The sequence below is a fragment of the Sarcophilus harrisii genome, chromosome 1 (assembly GCF_902635505.1).
Source record: "Sarcophilus harrisii chromosome 1, mSarHar1.11, whole genome shotgun sequence".
Taxonomy (NCBI): Eukaryota; Metazoa; Chordata; class Mammalia; order Dasyuromorphia; family Dasyuridae; genus Sarcophilus; species Sarcophilus harrisii.
This window is the reverse complement of record NC_045426.1, coordinates 503,022,818-503,047,175: the sequence shown is the minus strand read 5'-3', so window position 1 is coordinate 503,047,175 and position 24,358 is coordinate 503,022,818. Positions and strand designations below refer to the sequence as shown.

Sequence of the window (24,358 nt, the reverse complement as noted above, 5' to 3'; positions counted from 1 at the left end):
AATACCATAACTAAGATGGGAAGGCATTGTGTTTCATATTAACAGACATACTAATATCATTAAAGTTGCAAATCTTTTGAAGTACCAAAAAAATCCATTAACATTTCTTTTATTGTTTATCTCTGCATAGCCCAACTTTTCTCCTGTTAATAACCCCTTGGTACTTTTTATAGCACATTTCTCTTTCCATTTACATTAAGATCTTCACAGAAGTATGCACTCAGGGGGAATCAGGGAGAAAGAAGAGAACGCAAAGGGTAAAACCAATGAATTCTATTACTTTCTCCTTTGTATATTAATTTCCAAATATTTCAGATGAAGTCATGTAAGATATAATATAGTTGTTGCAACTTACAAATAGCCTTATAATAAAACCCACTAATTTGAGCAAAGAGAGAATTGTGTAAATAATAGCCTTACAGAGGATGCTAGAAGATGCCAGGAAAACAAATGGTTCATGTTGGATAATTAGCCTGACCAGTAAGCTCAGTAACCAAACTTTCATCAGTGATAAAATATAATACACAGAAGAAATAAGCAGAAGGAATATATTACTGATGGCTTAAAGTTATAACCTCAGTTTTCAAAAGTAGTGAAGTATATGTCAATGATATGAAAATTAACTAGATATATACCAGGAAGGCAAGAGAGGCTTATCTATCAAGAGCAAAATGGTGAAAACTAAATCATTAAGCAATGATTAAGTAGATATAAAGCATTTTTATAACAATTATAGTTTATTAGAGAAACCTTTAAGTCATCTAATACTGAGGTCCCTTATCACCTTAATTATTCAAAATTATATTAGAAATGATACTATAGCAACAGGAGAAGGAAAAAAACTGAAGGAATTAGAATAGGCAATGAGGAAACAAAATCATCCATCTTTGCAAAGGATAAGATGATTGCTAAGAGAATATTAGAAAATCAACTAAAAAAACTGAAATAATTAACAGCTTTAGCAAAGTTCCAGAATATAAAATAAATCGAGATAAATCATTAGCATTTCAATATATTCCTAACAAAATCCAGCAGCAAGAGACAGAAAGAGAAGTTCCACTTAAAATAATTGCAGACAATATAAAATATTTGGGAATTCACCTGCCAAGATAAATGTAGAATTATATGATCAGTTACAAAACTTTCTTATACAAATAAGGTCAGATCCTAGCAAATGGAGAAATTTTTATTTTTGAATGGGTTCTTTTGTAAGAAAAGTACAATTCTACTTAATTTATTTATTCAGTATCATACCAATTAAACTACTAAAATTACTTTTATAGATCTAGAAAAAATAAAATTTATCTAGAAGAACAAAAGATTAGGAATATTAATGGAGTCAATGAAAAAAAATGGAAGGAAGGTGGCCTAGCATTAAAAAATCTCAAACTATATTACAAAGTGGTAATCATTAAAACAATCTGATTGAATAAGAAATAGAGTTGTGGATCATTGTAATAGATTAAGTACTCCATACATAGTAATGAGCATAGTAGTCTAGTATTTGATAAATAAAAAGATACAAGCTTTTGGAGTAAGAAACCATTATTTGACAATAACTGCTGGGAAAACTGGAAAGCAGTTTGGCAGAAACTAGATATAGATCAACTCCTCACACTGTATATCAAAATAAAATTAAAATAGGCATATAATTTAGACATGAAGAGTAATATAAGAAATTAGGATAATACTCCATATTTTACCTGTCAGATCTAAAGATGAGAAGAATTTGTGACCAAACAAGAAATAACGAGAACTGTGTGATGTGAAATAAACAATTTTGATTGCATCAAATTTGAATAAGTTTTTGTACAAATAAAATTAATACAGCTAAGATTAGAAAGTAAGCAGAAAATTGGAAAAGAAATTTTTACAGTTTGCTTTTCTAATAAAAGCTTCATTTTTCAACCATATGGAGAACTGAGTCAAATTTGCAAGAAAATGAATCATTCCTCAGTTGATAAATAAAAGATATGAACAGGAGTTTTCAGAAGAAGAAATCAAAGTTATTAATAATTGTATAAAAAACATTCTAAATCACTATTGATCAGAAAAAATTAAAACATCTCTGAGGAACCACCTTGCTCAAACCTATTAAATTGTCTAATATGACAGAAAAGGAAAATAACAAATATTGGAGATGATGTAGGAAAATTGGGACACTAATGTGCAATTGGTGGAGCTGTGGACTGATCCAATCACACTGTGGAACAGTTTGGAACTAGGCCCAAAGAGATATAAAATTGTGCATCTTTTCACCTAGCAATACCATTGCTAGGTCTGTATCCCAAAGATATCATAAAAGAAAGAAAAGGACTTACATGTACAAAAATATTTATATCGGCTTTTTTTGTGTGGTAGCTAAGAATTGGAAATTGAGAGGAAGACTTATATTAACTGATACAATATGAAGGGAGCAGGACCCAAGAACATATACACAGTAACAGCAATATTGTAAGGATTATTAATGAGCTATTCTCAGCAATAAAATGATCAAAGCAATTCTAAAAGCCTTATGATAAAAAATGATATTCACTTCCAAGATCAAGAAGAGATGGAGTCTAAATGTGAATTGAACCATATTTTACTCTTAATTTTTCTTGTGTTTTTTTTTTCTGGGGCGGGGGGAGGATGGGGATAAGGGGTTTATGTTTCCTTTAGTTAATATGGATTTAATTTTTGCATGATTTTACATGTGTAACTATAAAATTGTTTTCCTTCTCTAGCAGGGGTTAGAGTGGAATGAATCTGGAACTCAAAATTTAAAACAAAATGAATGTTAAAAGTTGTTATTTAATGCAATGGACAAATATACAAAATTAAGAAAAAATTATACAACACTTCTGATGAAGATCTTCCATTTGATCCGTAAACCTTACCACTATTTTAAATGATTTGGTTTTGGATTTGTTGGGAAATAAATTCATGCTGAAAACTAAAACTGTATGTCTTTTTTAATTTTTAAAGAGTTTTTTTTTTTTTTTTGCTTACTTTTATATTTCAGCCACAGAGGTATTTTCTATATTCCTTCCCACCCATCAAAATAAAGGAATAGATCTATAGTGCTACCATAGATAAAAATCCTGAATAAAAACCTAGACATACATGAAATCATATTGAAAAGATTACTATGCATTCTCATAATTAAAAGTAAAATAATAGTAGGCAAAAACATATAAAGTGCATCAAAAAGAAGTGATAAAATAGCAAAAACTATATAATACAATGTTAGTTCCACAGAACATTAAAGCTAAAAAAGCTGTATAAGATCATCTTGTCAAATTCATTTACTTTATAGATGAAGACATAAAAATTCTAATATTATTAACTCCTAGGACATTGACCCTCCTAGAAGAGCAGTACATAAATGTGGATCATATTATCTTGAGTGTACACACACACACACACACACACACACACAGCTAATAAGTTGAAGGACAAGATCAGAGTTCTAGATAAAAATTTGGCATGATAACTGTATCAGTTATAGTCTCAGGCTATAAATTATATTATTAAGATGTGTGTATTGCTTGAGGATTTACTATCATGAAAGGAAAAACACATCAGAAGTCATAGTAAGGGTGCTGAGAGCATAACATTTATTAATTCCATAGAGGATATCAAGCTTATTTTCAATGGCTATTTCTAGGAGAAAATAATTTTCTCTTCCAAATGAAATCACAAGGTAAGACATTCTTGCAGCTAAGTCCTTTTTTTTTTTTTTTAAAAGAACAGTCTCTTCTCCCATTATTCTGTGTTTTCCAGCATCAGGCCCTAGAGTTTAAGGAAAGTTATTACACGAGGAGATGCAATCCATTTTGATTGTATTTTATTGCAGTGTGTTTTCATGTGCTCTCTGGAGAAGATACATTGCTGAAGTACTGTCAAAAAGAGTTGATGTTTAAGGAAGGACACTGAAGAACAAAAGGAATCCAAAGGAAAAGTACAATCGAGTCAGTCCTGGGTTTTATTCAGCACAACAGGCTACTGGGAGGCACAGAATCTCCTGCATAATGCTTTGGGCAATGACTGCTTCAAATAAAGCAAATTTTTTTATTTTAATTTTGAAAACTCAATCCCTTCTTTTTATCATTGTTATCAAGCCATGACTGCCAGTAGCAAGATAATAGCTTAGGTTATACTAATGCTGTTTCCATCCAAGAGACAGATAATGACATCAATTAGGGGAATGGAGAAGGAGGCAATATTACAGGTCCTGATATAATAGAAAATATACACTGCATGTGTGCTTGAGTGCTCCTTGGGACACAGGACAGTCAAAATGTATATGTATGTGTGTGTTTTTACACATGTGCCTCTGCCACTAATACCTTATAAGTAGCATACGTCTCCTAGTAGAAGTTCATAAGCCAGGGCAAGTCCGTTCATTTTTTATAACTTGAATTTATAAAATTTTATATCACCTGTAGAGTTCTGAAACAGGAAATATCCCTCAGTAATTACCTTTCTTTCACCCTTGCAAGTTGCAAATTAACTGCTACTCAGCAAAATAAGTAGATATTATTTGACTAATCCTAAAAGCCAATGGTTGCACAGTTAAAAGGCCATAGTTAAATAGGAAAGAATTAGGGAGAATTTCTGGGCCTTGGATCCCACGTAATGCAGGAAAAAACTGTTGTAATAAGAGATGAACATTTAGTAAATAAGGCAATATATTATGGTGAAGTCTAAAAGAATTTAAGACCAGAAATAAAAGAGTTTTGTTTTTACACTTTTACAATTCAACGTATGTGGAATTTAGCGAAAGAGATTTGGGTTAGATGGTAGAATTCTATGATTCTAACTGGATTTAGAAAAAAAAGTCCACTTAAAACAGGAGTAAGGAAGAGTAAAAATTTTTACAAACTAATTACCAGTCCTTCCAAACAACAATAACAACAAAAACACACTAAAAGGGGCATGGAATGTTTTTAATATGAAAAAAAATTAAAGCTGTTTTGGGCCATGTAAGATACTCAGAGACTAATAATTTCAAGGGACTGTCCTGGCACACAAAATATCACACTCTAACTACCAAGTGAGTTGTCAAAAGTTTATGGTAGGCAACTGGAAAACTGTTCTTCCATTATTGACTCCACAAGAATAATGGATGCTGGTCTATTTTTACAGTTGCTTACATATGGAGAATTACATCACAGATGGGAATCATACAGGTTTACTGAGATAAAAAATAGGAAAATGGATGAAAATTATTCTTCAAATCAAGTGTATACTACCAAGAACTGAAGAAGATGAAGAGAGAGATTTGGATCTACTGTTCAAGTAAGATAATGAGAAAATATATGACTGAGTGAAGTGTAATTCTTATCCTAAGGTAAGATACATCTGGAAAGTGCTTCGTGGACTGCCAAGGGCCTTGTGTCCATGATCTTAGAATAAACTTGACTCTGCTTTTAAAAATCATCACATAACAAAGAGCTAGTTTTTCAGTATAAGTCAAATGAAACAATGACAGGAAGACTCTCTTAATTTATTTTGCAAATGAAACATTTTTTATGAACTATAGCCTTCAAATGAAGCTATAATTTAATAGGTACAACAAATTTCCATTTGATTCAGCAGGTGAGATAGATGTTAAATACAAGCTCACAAGTATTCCACTAATGGACCAAAGATAATTTTTTTCTTTTAACTTTCAATTTTTTGTTTGAATTTATAATCTCTACATAGTAATTTTCTCCTTAATTTATTGAAGTCAGTAAAATTTTCAAAATATTTCTTCTAAATATCTTTTCTATTTTTCTATAGTCTTTACTCATTCATTCTTACCATTCAATGAAAAGTAACAGAATTTTAAAAATATTTCCTATTCTAATTTAGCATATTAGACAAAATATGTCAATTTTGAAAGTAGGAACAATAAGAAGATGGATTAAATCATGGTTATGTAAAAATCCCACAGCAGAGCAATGTACATGAGCATTTCTTCTAAATTGTTCTTAAATTCAAAGAGTCAATAATTTTATCTTTAGGGAAGAAAAAAGATTAAACGGAAAACCTCAAACTTAGGGTCAAACAATGAACACACATTTCATAAATATGGACTATAACAATATGCTAAGTACTGTGTGATGTGAATAAAAATGTACAGGGTTAATTATCTTCACTGATTTACTTAATACATTATCTATAATAGTTTCTATTTTTCTTAATAAGACATCAACATGCTATGATTTCTTTGGTATTCTCTACAGATTCTCTACACACTCTCTACAGATGCGGATCACAAGCTTTCAGTTCCTTTTATACTGTGTGTGTTGTTATTGCCAAAAGAGTTCATCATTCCCTTATGACCAGGCAGTTAATGGATTTAGCTAGGCTACCCCCACAGCAATAGATACATTGTTTTCACCATACTCAAAATATTTTTAGCTTGTCTTTTTGGAAATATGTGCCAAAAGTTAATACTTTGCTGACACAAACTTTTTAGAAAACAAAATTCATCTCTTCCAAGTAATGTTGCATTATTAGAGTAGGATTTTAAAGATTTTTATTAAGTATTAACATAAATAATGTAATTAAATATGAAATCTGAAATTAGACTAACTTGTTTTGCTAAAGAAAGTGAAATGATTTTAAATAATATGAAAAGTTTCAAATAGAAATATACTAATGCATGTATGAAAAAAAATTTAAAATCTTTGTGAACACTGCTTTAATAATATTTTTGTATCTTTTGCCCAAAGCAAAGATTGTTCATTTTAGATTCAGAAACTTAATTCTGACATTTTCCTTTCACACATTTGTAGTATATTACTTGAATAAAGCTAGAAATGGAAAATTGGTTATAAAGTTGTCACTTGTGCATTAAAAAGGAAAAAAAAACTTTAGCTCTTAAAGGGAAGGACTATGTAGACAGCAAGCTTTACATTCCTGTACTATTTGAGATTTCTGTTGATAGGAACTCAAAGTGGGAACAAATTATTTTTGAGAGAGAAAATGGTTCTTTTATACAGAAGAAATCAGTGGCACTAGAGGTGGTAAGTTTTACATTTTGTGCCTTAAAATTTCACTGGGACTGAAAAATAACTGCATGGTTTTGTTATATTGTTCTTGAAATCAAATATCTGACATCTGACTCAGTATCTCACTTCAAAAAGCAAGGAAAAAAGACCCACCATGTCCCATAGTATTCCTATATCCTCTCACCATTTCCTTGTAACTATACTGTTTTATAGATGAAACTGCCAAAGCAAAATGACAAATATAACACATAAAAGAACAAAAAGGGGCAATAAATCACCAGTGACACTACAGCCCATTAAAATGCATTCAGCTGGTGTTGCAGAAAGTAAAGTCCTTCCCCACCCCACTCTCTCTTTACATTCTTTCTGGCTGAACAGGAAATTTCAGAATCCTTAAACAACCTTTGGAAGAAATCCTGAAATTCCAATGTAAGGAGCCCAACAAAATTCTCCTTTCATTCTGTTTTGATATTGGCCTCAATTTCCAGTGCTCCAACAGAAGGGGTTGTCATATCTGATTTTGAAGGCTAGCTATAGTATAATGGTTGCTAACATCAGTACCTTCTTTCCATTAAAATTTCACCAACAATTAAATAGTCATTTATATTTAAAATTTGTTTTACAGTTCCCTTACAACAAATTGGCTAATTAGAAATAAAAAAATACTAAAGCAGGTTAGGGAGGGAAATAGTCCTTGAATATGGATTCATATAACACTAGAGGACATTGCCCTGAATGAACTGAACAAAATTTATTTTGACAATCTTGTTTAAAAAAAAAAAAAAAAGCTAAGTGAAAGGATGTCTTCATAAGCATTTTTGGAAAAGGAAAGGAGAGTATCTAGCCTTCAAAATGAGAGTTGTTTCATTAAATACTCAAAGGCAAAAAGAAACATCATTTCAAAGGATATTCGATCATCTCACATTTTAATCTTTTTAAGTATTTGCATATTAATTGTAGCTTATGCAACAACATTGGTTGCAGGAAATGAAGAAGTAAAGAAATTCTATGAAGAACTCAGGAAGATTCTCCAAAAGAAGTCAATATTCACAATGATATTCTATGAGTTCAATGCAAATGGTGAACAAATGGAGAAACATATCAGAAAGCATGGGATCCAGGGAAATTAAGATGATGAAGTTTACTTAAATCCTATACAGAAACCCCACCTCTTCATATGGTTAATGATCTCTTTGAGAGAAGTAGCAGTGTTTAGACATAATAAATAAATAAATAAGAAAAAGAAATTTATTACATTTTAATATTCAGGAAAAGACTTGTTCCAGATGTGTCAAATAATTGCTCAGTCAGCTGTCAACATATATAGTCAGACCACTTGTTAAAACACAAATCAGAATTAATACAAAAGCAGAAATAAAATAATAATTTAGAAAGATTATGGCTTCTGTTAGAATCCTTACAAGGTGTTAAGTCACTAGAATTGATAGAAACAATGCTTATGTTTATACCTTTGAGAGTTCACACATTAGCTCACCCATTAGGTCACAAGTTTGGGAGATTTCAGGATTCAGTATGAGATTCACAAGTTTACACCTTCCACAATCCCACTCTCTTAGAGCAGGAGTCAACCTTTGGGTTCAGACCTTTAAGGGATCATATATAAGAAGCTCTTAGAGCTTCAGTCAAGAGACTTGAAGAGATTGAGAAGTGAGATGTGAGTTGAAGAGATTGAGAGCCAGAATTCTGTCGGGAGAGTAAAACCAAGATTCAGAGAGAGCTGGAGGCTGAAGCTGGCAGAAAAGCTGCAAGAGCTCTTGGGACCAAGGAGGGAGATAGGCCTCTAAGAAAACTAACTGGGCTATTTTGAAGGAGACAATAAAGGATTTAAACTTTTAACAGCTGGCTGCATTTGAGGTGATTATTACTTGGAACTGAAACTAAGGCTGCCCCCAGAACCTTCCCAAGAAATCTGTCCCACAAAGAACAATCATATTCTAGAAAAGAAGAATACTATAGCTTCAATGTAGAAGGAAATGGGTAACAAACAACAGAAATGACAATGATAAACAGTTATAATAATTTTATACTGATGGATAACCAATATAATTTAATTGCCATGACAGGAAATCAAGAGCCTAAAAACAGTCAATGTTCTCTTGAGAGAAGGAAAAAGGATGTGTGTGTGTGTGTGTGTGTGTGTGTGTGTGTGTGTTTGTGAGAGAGAGAGAGAGAGTAAAAGTCAGCTAAGTGCAACACAAAAAATTCATTATAAAAATTTTATGAAGAAAGATGATGCTACATTTTGAACAGTATTGCCTCATAAAACAAAGAGACAAAGTGAAGGATATTTTTTCTAAAAGGTTGGTAAGAGATCTTATTAAGCAAAGTCAGCCTGAGGGAATTCAATGATAAAAATGAAAGCAGGGCAACAAACAAGAAAAAAAAATGGAAAAGATCTGCAAATATTATTTTTAAAAACTAAACTCTTTTCACAAAGATGAATTAACAAGCCACAACATTTGGAATCAGAAGCACCTAGTGAGAATTCTGAACTTAGAGGCAAGTTAAAATTCTACCTCAGACAGTAATTTGTTGTGTGATTCTAAAAAAGTCATTCAACTTCTCTACCTCTGTTCCAGTTGTCCTACCTGTAAAATGAAGAAGACAATAGCACTTACCTCCTAAGGTTGTTGTGAAGATAAAATAAGAAAATATTTAGGTAGCATTTTGCGTATCTTAAAAGTGTACACAAATACCCATTATTTAGCTAGCTCTTTAAACTCTTACACTACACTCTTGATTTGCTTATAAAAACAGAAATGAAACCAAAGTATCCAAAGACAAGAAAGGCAGTTGTATTGGACCAAGCACACACAGAGATGATCTGTTCTGGAGGGCACCAAGAGATTGTTTTATAATGTATCAAAAAAGGTGGAAGATGGCACAGATATGAAAAACAAAATGAAACAAAAATCTCAAACCTCCTTAAGATAGAGAACATTAACATCTATTGACTATTTATCTATGCAAAATTTTTTTTCTAATTGTCTGACATACATTGAGGACATCTTAGATGACACAATTCATTGAGAATATACAGGATTTCACAAGTGATATGCCAGTGGACTGTAGACTTATCATAGCTAACTAAAAAAAATACTATACTTATTGCTTGTCGATTACCAAAAAAAAAATTGTTGTTAAAAGAAAAAACTACTTTAAAGATTCTCTTCCAGCAAAGTTATCTTCCATAAACACATCAAAACCATTTAGTTTGTTAAAAGATTATCTTGATCAGTGAATAGCTGATCATGAATATCAGGATCAGGCATAAAATGGAGACACATACTTGACGAAGATCTTTGCCATTATGATAAGGGAAATCCAAGAGAAACTTTAAGTTGAAAAGGGAATTCCTTGTGAATGACAAATTATTTCAAAAGCTCCTATTTGTAAATGACATCACATTTTGTGTATCAAGACCAGAAATAGTTCAGAACCTATTAGAAGAGATCTATAAGTACTCAAAAGAATTGGACTTTACCAAGAATACAGGAAAAGTCCAAGAATATGAAAAAATGTTTACTATTCAGATTAATCAATGCAGTACCTGTTCATCAGCATGCGTATTGTACTAGTTTAGTACAATAATCTATGACATGAGTTCAGACTTAAACAAGGGGAAGAGCAAGATAGAGTGCCTTCACAAATTTGAAAAATTCCTTTCTTGAACTCAAATTTCTTCCACAAATCCTCATATTTTCAATAATTATATTCCACTAATGTTCTTACATAATTGTGTGATGAGACACAACAGTCACAATAAAAGTTAAAATCAGTATCACCCATACGTTTAAAATCAGTATTGCCCAGACGGCAAAAGAGAAGCTCACTGTGTATGTGATAGAACTGCAATCTATAACAAATAGTTATTTAAGTAAACAGTGTAACAAGTAAAAAGTATAACAAGAGGAAAATGTAATTAGAAAAATGAATGATAGAAAATGAAGATGGGCTGCACACAGGATGAAGAAGGCTAGTGGACAATTTAAATGTTCTACTGGCATCATCACAATGTCAGGATACAGAAGGGAATGCTTCTAGTATGGGATGGACCTTCTGTAGCAAGCTTATGATAACATAAAGCCAAAAGTAATATAAGATGGATAGACATGATAGGTTGCTATGAAATCATAGCTCCATTTAAATATTTTAGGATTACTTAAATTATTTTACTAAAGAATGATGAGGCAGAGAAATAATAGTGGCTCTGATCTTTACACTATTTTGAATTAACCAATCTGTAGTTTAAGTGTAATTTTTACTAATCTGTATTTGTATGCAAAAAATCGGTTATTTAATTTTATTTTGATACTTTTATGAAGTTTCTTCAAATATCAAAGTTATATGCAAATCAAAGATGTTCAGATAATCAGTTATTTTGTCATAATACAGGCTAATACGGAAATATTTTTTTACATGCAAAAAAAGAGATCACATTTGGTGGGAAAATGAGTTCTGCCTAATAGCTGGAACTTGTTGGAAAAACATCACTTGTTACAATTGAGTGATTGTTAGATGCAAATGAATCCAGGAAATTGTATGTTTACATTTTACAATTAAAAGAACTGTTTATTTTTTACAAGACAAGAAGGAATGAGCATTTCTTCAAGGAAAAACGTGATAAATGAAAAAAATGTTTTTCTTTGAAATGGCAAATTTTGCTTGTGTTAACCACAGGCTAGTGCTCTTTTTAAAAAATTATGTAGCAAAAACTTCTTCAAAATACAGCATATTTTTGAACTTGGATAATAATTGCTACTTTATTTATAAATACTTCTGGACATCGAACTTATACTTCCAATTGTGTGTACTAACCAAACTGGTAAATAAAAACAATGTTTACAGAATCCTTCTTAGCATATGGTTGCAAGCTGGGTTATTAAATTATGAACCAAAAAAACTTAGTATACAACAAAGTGACTGAGACACATTTTTAACTAAGAAAAATGTATTGAAAAAGAAGAAGAAAAATGGACTGAGAATCTATCAATATGTCTAGTATTTTTCACTATAGTATTAAATTTTACAGATGTCAAAGGAAGAGAGCCAAAATATCTGACATTAAATAGCACTTAAGGTTTGTAAAGCACTGTATAAATTTATGCCCAAAAATAACTTTTGAGGTTATCATCAATTTCACTAGGCTTCATCAATTTACAGATGAGGAAACTAAAGATTAGAAAGATTTAAGGACTTTTCCATGGCCACAGTGCTGCTAAGCATTAAAAGCAGGTTTTGAATACAAGTCTTTTTAACCCAAGTCCAGAATTTAGTATCTACTATGCTACAATGAGGTAAAACTATCTTTAATTTGCTGATACTTGTAAGTGTAACTTCTTTTATTGTGAGGAAATATGATGTAGGTAAGAACATTATTTAAACAACTCACAGTTCTCTCATATTTTAAACTAGTTCCAAATTTTAGTTTTCTTTTTTTATAATATCTTGATTGAGCTACAAGAACTGGGGGAGGAGGGTACTACATGGCCTGATTTCAGTGGATGTTATTAGAGTCTGTACTCTAGAGCTTTTTTCAAAACAGCTACATAGATCTCTGACCAATTTCTCACAGGCTTAGAGCTGAGAAAGGTTAGGTAAAATTTGAGATCCCCAAGGTACAAAAACTGCAATAATTCTGTAAATTGCTAAATTTTAACTCCTTAAAAAAAATCAAGCATCAAACAAATGAAAGGCTCTTCTCAGTAAACCCCCAAATCTTACAAAAGTAAAAAGAAAAGAAAAAAAAGGAGCATTTCCCCCCATCCCACCCCTGAAATCATATATGAATCAAATATTTTCTCAAATGAATAGTTTGGAATATCACAAAACTATACCAAAACCTGAACTCAATTGTTGTTTTACTGAGTTTGAGATCCTGGTCTTTGTGGGTCAGGTCAGTTTATAGGGTTCTGTAGGTTAGGATTGACAAGAAACCTCAGAATGAAGTGGCAAAAATTTTATATGCATGAAGTGTTTGGATAAATCAATCAAATCATATTCCCACTAATTAAAATCTGAAGACCCAGAAGACCCTTGTTTTGAAGCAGACTAGATGCTAGAGAAAGCCACTAGAACCACCTTAGAATTGCAGTGTTGTGTACTATAAAGGATGGGACTTTCATTCCTGAGGAACTCTTCTTTCTTTACTAGTGGTAATCACCATCCATTCTCTGTTTGAAGGTAGCCACAAAATGGTATATTCCTTCAAGCCTAATAATATCTTGTAGTCTTGGATGGCTCTTTAGTTATGTAATTAGGATCAAAGTCTCAGAGATTTATATCTGGAAGATCTTCAGGAGGGGGAAGAGAAAAGGCATTTATTAACTACCTACTATGTGCCAGATACTTTGTTAAACATTTTATAGATATTATTTCATTTGATCCTCACAGCAACCCTGGAAGGTAGGTGTTATTGCAATCCCCATTAAAGTTGAGAAAGCTGGGACAGACACAGTTTAAGTGACTTTATGGATTTGAATCCACTTCTTCCCTGATTCCAATACCAGGGCTCAATCCACTGCTTTTCCCACCTAGCTTCAGAGACCAACTAATTCATTGCTCTGATTGTAAATGAGTATTACAACTCTGTTTATTGAACATTTGCTAGAATAAGATAAGACTGTTATTCTATTTATACATTCTCTTAGTTTTGTCTCCAATGGGCCAAAATAAATCTAATCCCTTTTCAAGATGACAATCGTATAAAACTTTAAAGATAGTAATATCATCTTTTATCTTCCCCTCCTTCCCTATTACATTTCTTCTTCAAGAGAAACATCCCCAGTTTTTTTTTTTTTTCAAGTGACCTCCAGGTCTCTCATCATCCTGTCCTCTCCATGTTCCTTATGTTCTTGCTAATGTCTTTCCAAAAAAGTAATGCCCAGGAGTAAATATGATACTCCAGATTTGGTCTTACTAGAACAAATTTAAAACAGAGTTGCTAATTTCCTTGCCACAAAAAAATCACAAAAGTTCATAAAGATGAAAAGATAAAGCTAATTTAATCCAACACTTCCATTTCACAGATGAGGAAACCGAGGTCCAGAGGAGTGAAATAACTCCTAATGTACCACAACTAGCAAGTAACAGATCCAGTTCTGAAATTAGATATTAATATTTCAAGTTAGATGCTTACACCATCCTGAGGGCTGTATTTGAATGAGCAATATAGAGATAGAAAAAGGAGCTCTCCAGTCAAATTATTCATTTTACATATGAAAAAACTGAAGTTTAGTGAGGTTAAGTATTGAGCACTTCTTTTCTGTACCATTGTGCTATATTAGTTCAATTACAACAAAAGACAAATCTAGAAGTACCATTCTTTGAGACTCAACTCCTACATGATACAGTCTCAATTAAGTTTGGGCACAATGCTGAATCAGGGAACAAATTAGAACTATAACTGCTGGGTGGCTCCCACATGTTAAATAATATTTTTTCTTGAGCACATTCTAAACAATGAAACCAGATGTAAAAGGTCTTGAAACACAATTCTTTGATCACTTCCCATGATTGCTGTGCTCTCTTAACCTCCCCAGATGTTGGTGATATAAACTGCTCAAGTACAAGGATGTGTGTGTGTGTGCGTGTGTGTGTATGTGTGTGTTTGTATGTTTGTTTATCTATATGTGTTGTGTGTTTTTTTAATTGTGTTTGTAAAAAGTTGTCCAGTGCCAAAACATCGGGGGAACAATATAAACAAGAATTCTTCATAAAAGCTAGGTATTCATTTTGGTAATCAGCTTTGCAGTGTGGACAAAAGCAAAAATGGTGAAATTAGTACTATTGCTAAAAAGAAAAAAAAGAGCTTTAATGACTAATATAAATTGAAAGGACAATAGATATAAAATCATATTTGGGATCTGTCTGTAGATATGTTCATGTACTAAGAAGAAATTAGTTTGAAGTTGGGTTCTAAAGTATATTGCAACTCTACAAGGAACCAAAAGAAATGATATATAGCACTATAAAAACTATGTTATAAGCTCCTAAGTAGAATGTAAGCTCCTTGAGGGCAAGGTCCATTTTATTTTTGTTTTAGGATCAGAATGCCTAGCATTGTCTGAGTTTTAATTATTTGGTGTACATCAAAGACCTCTCTGATAATCAGGTGAGATTTATGGTTGTTTCTTCAGAATAATCTTTTTAAAATGCATAACATAGGAAATGTGTTATATAAAATATATATTTTTTAAATCATGGAGACCAGTTTAAGTATTCCTACTCTATTATTCAGAGAATGAAGAAGCTAAATCTCAGAGAAGTTTAATGGCTTGACAATAGAGGTAGTAGGCTTCAGAGGCAGAATTGGAGCTCAGTTTTAAGAATTCAAAATCAATAATCTACCTTTAGGACTCTTTCTTATGTACCATGACATTGAATGAGTGAATAAATGTATAAATTGTAATTTATCATGAGATAGCTCTACTCCTCACCCTAAGTTGACTTCTCCATTGGTACAATGATCAAACATTCTAATCACCTCCAGAAGTTTGCCCAATTGAACAGTCTAAATTCTGACCTTGCACCTTCAGGATCTCTCTGTTTCTGCTATCTCCTTTCCCATGACTTATAAATATTTTGAAGTCTTTTCTATCCTTAAAACAAAATAAAACAAAACTTATTTGACCTTGTTATAATCAGAAATATCCTATAACGCTGCTCTCCTTCATTCCTAAACTCCTAGAAAGAACAGACCATACTTGCTGTATCTCTTTATTTCTAATTTTCTCATTAACTCATTTCAATTTGGGTTCTGACTCCATCATTCTTTTAAAATTTAGTGCTTGCACATTACCAATGATCTCTAAGTAGCTAGTATTTATAGCATGTTAAGGTTTGCAAAATATTTTGTAAAACATCTCATTTTTGTTCTCATAAGAACTCTGGAGTGGGGTTAAGTGTCTAAAGCCAGATTTGCATTCAATTTTCTTCTCTCTATGTCTATCTGATGACTTCTTGGTATTCACTGAAATTGAACTTTATGCAGTATTCAATGTGGCTGACTTTTACTTTTGCTTGAAAATCCTGTATTTGCTTGGCTTCTGTGACTCTACTTTTTTCTGTTTCTCATTCCTTCATGGTAAATTAATTTTGTCTGTTTTATTCCTTCATTATCCTCCTCCCATGCCTGAAGGATGAACATCAAACAATACTTTATGTTGGGTCCTATTCTCTTTTGATACATTTTCTTTCTTTTTTTTTTTAATTTAATAGCCTTTTATTTACAGGATATATGCATGGGTAACTTTACAGCATTAACAATTGCCAAACCTCTTGTTCCAATTTTTCACCTCTTACCCCCCACCCCTCCCCCAGATGGCAGGATGACCAGTAGATGTTAAGTACATTAAAATATAAATTAGATACACAATAAGTATACATAACCAAAACGTTATTTTGCTGTACAAAAAGAATCAGACTCTGAAATATTGTACAATTAGCTTGTAAAGGAAATCAAAAATGCAGGTGGGCATAAATATAGGGATTGGGAATTCAATGTAATGGTTTTTAGTCATCTCCTAGAGTTCTTTCTCTGGGCATAGCTGGTTCAGTTCATTACTGCTCCATTGGAAATGATTTGGTTGATCTCATTGCTGAGGATGGCCAGGTCCATCAGAACTGGTCATCATATAGTATTGTTGTTGAAGTATATAATGATCTCCTGGTCCTGCTCATTTCTCTCAGCATCAGTTCGTGTAAGTCTCTCCAGGCCTTTCTGAAATCATCCTGTTGGTCATTTCTTACAGAACAGTAATATTCCATAATATTCATATACCACAATTTATTCAGCCATTCTCCAACTGATGGACATCCATTCAGTTTCCAGTTTCTAGCCACTACAAAAAGGGCTGCCACAAACATTCGTGCACATATAGGTCCCTTTCCCTTCTTTATAATCTCTTTGGGATATAATCCCAATAGTAACACTGCTGGATCAAAGGGTATGCACAGTTTGATAACTTTTTGAGCATAGTTCCAAACTACTCGCCAGAATGGTTGGATTTTTTGATACATTTTCATTAGTGACCAAATTAACATACAATCTTTAAACCTATGAAAAAGATTCTCAAATCTATATATCAAACCCTTTGGTTGACATCTCCCATATCCAGCCAGTCATTATATGGCTCTACTTGGATCTATCTCACTGAATCTTGAAATTCAACATATTCAAAACAGCTTACAAGCTTAACCTTTCTCCCAATTTCTTTATTTCTCATGAGGCAAAAAATCTTTCAGCCTTCCCAAACTCCTAATGATATAGTTTTGACTCCTCTTTCTTGGTTATTGTCAAATGCTGTTGAATCTATCTTCATAATATTCCTCACATTTATCCTCTTTTTTTTCTTTAGCGACCTGTCTACTCTCAAAGCCACAACTCAAATTTAGTCTCTAACCACATTCTGTTACTCGTTATAACATTTTAAACTACCTTCCTACAGCCCAGATTTGACTAAGTGACTGAAAAACTGATAAATCTTTAGTGATTCTTTGCTGCCTTTTGTGGGACAGTTCAAGCACCAAACCTGAACTGAGGAATACATTACTTCAAATCCAGACTCTTACTAGCTACGTAACCCTACTCAAATCTTCAAGTCGTTTCACTCTGTGTACCTCCGGTTCCTCATCTGTAAATGAATTGGGGAAGGAAATGGCAAATCATTCCAGTACCTTTGCCAAGGAAACCCACAATAGGGTTACAGTTTTAAATGACTAAAATAAATGATTAACAGTCTCTTTAGTCCTCTCTAATCTGATTACAATTTAATGTTGTTTTTTAGCCTTAGTTCACATCATTCTCCTTCAAATATTTTCCCCAATACAGTGGCTTCTTCTCTATCCCCATATGGTCTATTGTTTCTTGCCTCTGCACAATCACAAAAGCTGTTCACCATGCTAGAACAGAGTCACTCCTCATCTCTTTTTTTTTTTTTTTTTAATAGCCTTTTATTTACAGGATATATACATGGGTAACTTTACAGCATTAACAATTGCCAAACCTCTTGTTACTCCTCATCTCTACTGCTAAAATCTTTGTTCAAGGCACATTCAATTCAAGCATTCTCTCTATTGTGAAGCTTTTCCTAATTATTTTCTCCCAAATAAATTTTTTTCTAGTTTATTTCCTTTATCATATTCTACTCTAGATACTTTTGTATACTGTGTCTTCCCTAGTAGAAAATAATTTTCTTGAAAGCAAGAACTGTATCACATTTCATTTTTGCATTTCAGAGAATAAAGATGGTACATTGAACAGAAAGATGCTTAAACGGTTAATATATGTAATATAAATAAAGTCACTTTTTTATTGTTTGGGAAATAAGAAGAAAGTCTCCATCTCTACCCTGCTACTTTTAGAATTTTTCTGTCTCAACAAGGTATGAACAGATCATGATTAACATAGCAGAAATGGACAAGAGATGAAAGGAATTTTCTACTACCAAGTCATATAGAACTTTGAGGATTGGAGAGTAGCTAATGCAGATGCAAAGGAGTACCAAAATACTTAGTGCTTAAAAACTTTTTTAACTGACTATATTTATTTAGCCTGGCTCTCAGTCTCATAGACATGAAAGCTTTAGGGTTATGATAGAGTCAGTATATTCTTTTGCCTACAAGTCAAATAGCATATAACAAGTAAAGCCTGGAAAACAGTGGCAAGAGCCACATATAGCAAACAACAGCCCAACTGTGGTGGACCAATGAATGCCAACAGAGTCGAATAACCACAGAATGTAGAATGGCAACCTGAAGTTTAATATCACTACCTGGCCAGGAGCAGACATTAACACCTCTCCAAAGGAACAAGGGGAAATCTGGGAGGGTCAAAGAGGGATTATTCTAAGATAGAATCCCAGAAACATGAGGTTCCTTAGTTATGTGTATGGTCCCTAATGTAAATAGTTGTTGACCATGTCTTCCCTCTTCTACCAGTACCCTTGAAATATGTGGAAGTATATTTTCCTGTGTGTATAGGAGAAATTTTCTTTATGATATACTGTACTGTTTAGTAAATATCTTTTGCTTTAAATTGTCTTATGGTTTGATAAAATCATGAGTAGGTATTCCTAAACTATGGTTTTGAGTAACCAAAATATTCCTTCAACCTTGGATAACTTTTGCAGGTTCCACATATGAGTGTCAATGGGTTGTAATAGTTATGAAACCTTTGTAGAAATCACAAGAAGACAGTTCATCCTTTGCTTAATTAATATCTAATAGATTATAAGTTACATTTGAAGTTGGCTAATGACAGATATAAACCAAAAAGGTTGTGTTTCATTCTGCTTCTAATTGGTAAAGTCCTGATTGCATAATACAATGAGAATTTTTTTTGCTTAAAGAGTGACTTTTTAATTATATAATAGAATGCTTCCAGGTCATGAAAGTTTTGATGGTTCAAATATTACTGATAGTTTGATCTTCCTTAAGGATTCCAATATCAAAATCACTCTCAGGCCTGATACCTAAAGTCACATTCGTTCATTTCTTACAGGAAGAAACATTTCTGTGAAAACAAAGAAATCTCTGCTAATAAGGAAAGGAAAGGAATAAGTACTTTACAGAGTAGGAAAGCACCCTAGTGGATAAATATGAAAATTATCTCAGATGATCAAAGAGATAGCAAAAATTCAAGTGTTTTAGCTGAGAGCAAGGAGATATCTTCTAGGAGAACAGCTTGAAAGCTTCCAGGGTACATATAGCATACATGTAGAATTTCACCCATAAAGTAATAGGGAGTTTGAATTTCATTACTTTAAGTTGTCACTCTATAATTCTCTGGTTTTACATATAGTAGAATAAGCTTCAGAGAAAATATTTGTGGTGTGTTCCTATTATTCAAGTTTCTTTTTTCTTTTTTTAGTAAAGAAAAATTTTCGTGCATAGTATTTTTTTAAAAAAATAGTAGAAAAAGGATACTTCAGTGAAAATGCTTATTCAGATTTATATTTTATGACCCTTATATGTCTCTCTCTCATATATATATATATGTGTTTTTGTGTGTGTGTGTGTGTGTGTGTGTGTGTGTATGTGTGTGTGTGTAAAACCAACATATATTGGTTATAAAAGACATATCATTTCCTCTGAAAACAAGGTTTGGATCCTGCATGGGTACTTATGGTTTGAAACCAGTAAAGCACCTCTGAGTTGTTTTATGATCTTTAGACTTAAGGTATCTTTCATGTATTCTATTCACTCACCTTTCATTTGAAGAATTCTACTGTACTTTCTTCTACATGAGGCCATTAAGTGCCTTCAAGCTATCTGGAATGAACAAGCTAATTTCCCCAGCGGATTAAAAGGCCATTATTCTACTTGAACTGGACATGAAGCCATTTATATTTTAAGAACTGTCCTAAGTGATTCAGTGGATTTGGATTGCAGATGTTCTATCCCTACATAAGCACTATACAGATGATATAGCTATAGATATAGATACACAAGTACTTTTTTCTTTGAGAAAGGACCTATGAATGATACACTCTCTACTATTCTAAATTTATACACATGAAATTTTATTTGAACAACATAGTGTGGCCCCAATTTGCTAACATTGGTTAGACAAAAGATGTATAAAGTTAACACATTTGTAAATGCACATGCAATCTTAACTTGGTATGGTAACAAGAAATTTCCTACTACAAAGTTTTGTTATGTTCATCTGGAAAATGTAACAACTACATCTTCATGTACTTGAACTAAAACCCTATTTCATGTTGTGAATGCTGCAAGTTGAGAATAATTTCATTTCTCTAACACATTAGGCCAGAAGGAACATATCCACAGACAAGGTACACAATGAAAACATGCAGTGGAATTGAACTTTAAATATGCATGGATATAAATGTACACATAGAAGAGTGCCAAGCATATGAGAGAATTAAGGTATGGGACCAAATCAGAGGTCTAAAAATGGAGTAAACAATCCATAAGCAAAGAAGGAGATATGAAGGGGAAACAGAGTTGAAGAAAATGAAAAGGAAATGGGCAAGATGACTCATCTATACTTGAATGTCTGACCTGTTAGTTGCTCGTCGCCTGCAGCAGGGGCGATGCGAATGTATGGTGTTGTAAGCTGAGTCACGAGTATCGCAGCTAAGGCAAAGGAAGATTCCCAGGTCAGCATGCATGAGGGAAAAAAAAGCCAGACTGAAGCTAGGCTAGCAAGAAGAATTCTTGGTCATTATATCAAGTTGTCTCAATTGCTTTCCAACAACCACAATAAAAAAGAGAAAACACAGGAAGACAGGTTTCCCTTCACTCTTCATGCAGAGTCTTCGGAGGCCTTTAGATTGTTACCAATCACTGACTCTGGCTGTGGTTCAGACAAGACCAATTGAAGAAAAAATATTTTAATCCATTAATCAGAAATAATTAGTGGTTCCATCTGATCTTGAATGTGCATTTGTCAAAATTTACTGCTAATTCAGTTAAATCAAAGATTTATTATTTCATTTCTTCCACTAGATTTAGAGAGCAAGCATTTTACCTATGGTCACACAGCTAGAAAGTATCAGAAGTGGGAACTGAACCAGATTTTCCTGATTCTGAGTCCAGTGCTCAAACCACTATGTTAGGTTGCTCCCAATTCAGATAATTTTTTCTCCTTCCCCTTTCCTTTTTGGTTGTTAAGATTTGGTTTTCCATACAAGTCAAAATTGTTTTTGGCCTCTTAAAATAGTCTACAAATAGAATGCTTGATGAACAAAAAAAATGTGATTCCATAATTAAATTCTAATCTATCTATAACTTTTCCATTTAGAAGTCTCATTCCAACTCCAATGCAAGTTCAAACTTTCCCTGTTAAGATTAAGTGCAAGAAAACACATAAACTCATTTTTTTTTTCTGGTTGCCATTCCCAAAGCTGTAATCATAGTCTAAAAAAGAATTAGGGTTCCTGAATATGACCTCTTGAGTTTCTTGATTTGCCAGCATAGTTCAACAGCTGTCTTTAAGTAGTTAAAGGAGTTGTGACACACATATATTGGGGAAAAATATACAAATTAAAAGGTCAGATCTAATATGATGCAGTTGGAAAATGATGTAAAGAAAAAATATTGGAAAATTAAGAATAGGCTTAGATGAAAGATTACTAATTTACATGGAACAGCCTGGGTGCTATTAGAAATGTGGCATAGAGTGAGGAAAATAGATCATCTACCATCTGCAGACAATTAAACTCAAAACTGCTGCTGCATAATATTTTGAAATATCCCTCTGCAACATTCAAACAGAGCATTGCTCCTAGTAGCTGGAATGAAGCAGAGGCTGAGTTTAAAATGTTACAATAGTCTTTCACTCATTATTAATGAAATCATCCCAGGGTTGCTAGAATGATTAATAATCTAGCATTTTGATCAGAGAACCAAGGTCCCTAAAGACCCTTGAATGGTCCTTTAAGTAGGGAATAAATAAGTTGTAAGGATAAGCTGTGCTAAGTAGACTTGAATTTGGCATAGAAACCAGAATTACCACAAAGTGTGTGCTTTTAAACCTTAACATTTGTGTGAGTGCTACTGTGTGTGTTGATACTGTTAATATGTAGTTAACATTCCAGGCAACATCTAAAATGCTGCTATATTATTGACAGGAATATCTGAAGTATTTTACTTTAAAAAAAATTTTGTCTTATCTCACCTAGAAGTAGGAACACTTGTCTCACAAAGATATAGGTAAACAAATTTCATATCTGCTAAAAATAACGACATTTATTTGAAACTTTTATCACTTCATCTCAACTTCTTTTTACCATTATAGTCATGCATTATAAATATCAGCTTATATTTTTATGATAGCTCAATGTTCTACTCAGTAGTTTTTGTTGTTTTGTAACACAATGTTAGAAAGAATATGTGTAAGTATTTTAGAATAGTTTTTTAAAATCAATCTGAAATGCATTGAAACTTAGAATTTATTATACTTTGGAGGTCAAACTCTTAAGCATTGAGCAAAAACTATTAATTTCTGATATTCATGACATTTTCAGTAAAGAGCTAAAGAGAGGAAAATTAGGATATACCAAATACTAAAATGTCCTAATTCAGTGCTGTAATATACAGCTTAATTAGACTTATCTTTTATGGAATTAAGGGGAGATAACTTCATTATGAACAATTTTGAATAGAAATTTACAGTATTTGTTGTATTAGTTGAACTGCTGAAATTTGGAAAAAAAAAACACATGATTTTATATCTCAATGATCTTAAGATATCCTAGAGTTTACTTATTTATATAACAAAGAATCTTCCTGATTTGTATCTTTTAAGAGATATTCTCATTCTTTTAGCAACATACTTCTTTGTCTTGGCTCCATCCCTAGTGGTATTGTAGAACTGATGAAGTACATTATTTTTTAGAATGATGGAATAAACAGGAAGACTACATTTTCAAGTGGAGCTCTAAATATTTTCAACTTCCTTCAAAATAGGGAAGTTAACTGGTATTTATCAGATCAACAATGAAAATATTTCCACTATTTCTTAATGTTTTGCAACAATTTCTTCCATTAAAACATTTGCAATTTGCAGCCCACATTTGCCATAGCAACTATCAACAGTATAAGGTAGGAGAAAGGTGAGATAGAAAATTTGCAAGTTTTGATGTGCAGTAGGCATTAGAAGTCACCCTTTGATAGTGTGACTTTTAAAAACAGAATTCAGATAAGAGTGTTGCAGATACATTTTCTGAGTTTTCTCTTCTTTTTAAAAATATTCTACTGTACTATCTAATAAAACTCAAACTGGGGGAGGAATAAGTTGGTAAATCCTATTGTCCACAAGTAAAGTTACATAGTGGTTCAAATATAGTTTCACTACTTTCAAATACGATGCAGCCGTAATATGACATTACTTTGAAATGACATACATATATATATATTATGTATGTGTGCATATGCATATATATCTGTGCAATACATACATATATTATATATATATATATCCCACATTTGCATAAGTACATAAATGTATAGAAATTTTTTAAAAGATGTTTTGGATGCTGGGATATGTAAGAAACATAAATAAAACTAGATTTCAAAACTGAGTTAACCTTGCAAATCTAAATGAATATTTAAAACGTTGATCTCTAACAACTTCAGAGAAAATCCTACAGACATTAAAGATACCAGTCTTATATTGTGGGCAGAAATTTCCAAATTTTTCATTTAATATACTTGTTCAAGATAGCTGCATAATGTCTCTTGATTAATTACATTTGAATAAACCATTTTTGGCAGTAATTTATTAACAGAATAAGATTCTTTACTGAAGTAAGATACTGTCATTTGTGATTCAGTATGACTGAAACCTCCCAAACTAATATAATAAAGAACTTCTTCAGGAA

The 24,358-nt window shown here is 32.4% G+C and overlaps 1 protein-coding gene across 8 annotated transcripts in view; it reads right to left on the bottom strand.

The window, feature by feature from the left end:
* PTPRM (protein tyrosine phosphatase receptor type M) overlaps nucleotides 1-24,358 on the bottom strand; it is a 936,902-nt gene that overhangs the window by 315,183 nt on the left and 597,361 nt on the right. For 5 of the 8 annotated variants that reach the window (XM_031953603.1, XM_031953648.1, XM_031953697.1 and 2 more), the window contains exon 14: nucleotides 21,036-21,110. The exons of the other annotated variants lie outside the window; for them this stretch is intronic. In XM_031953603.1, the coding sequence (XP_031809463.1) occupies nucleotides 21,036-21,110 (75 nt within the window). The remainder of the gene's footprint in view (nucleotides 1-21,035; nucleotides 21,111-24,358) is intronic. 8 annotated transcript variants of the gene reach the window in all.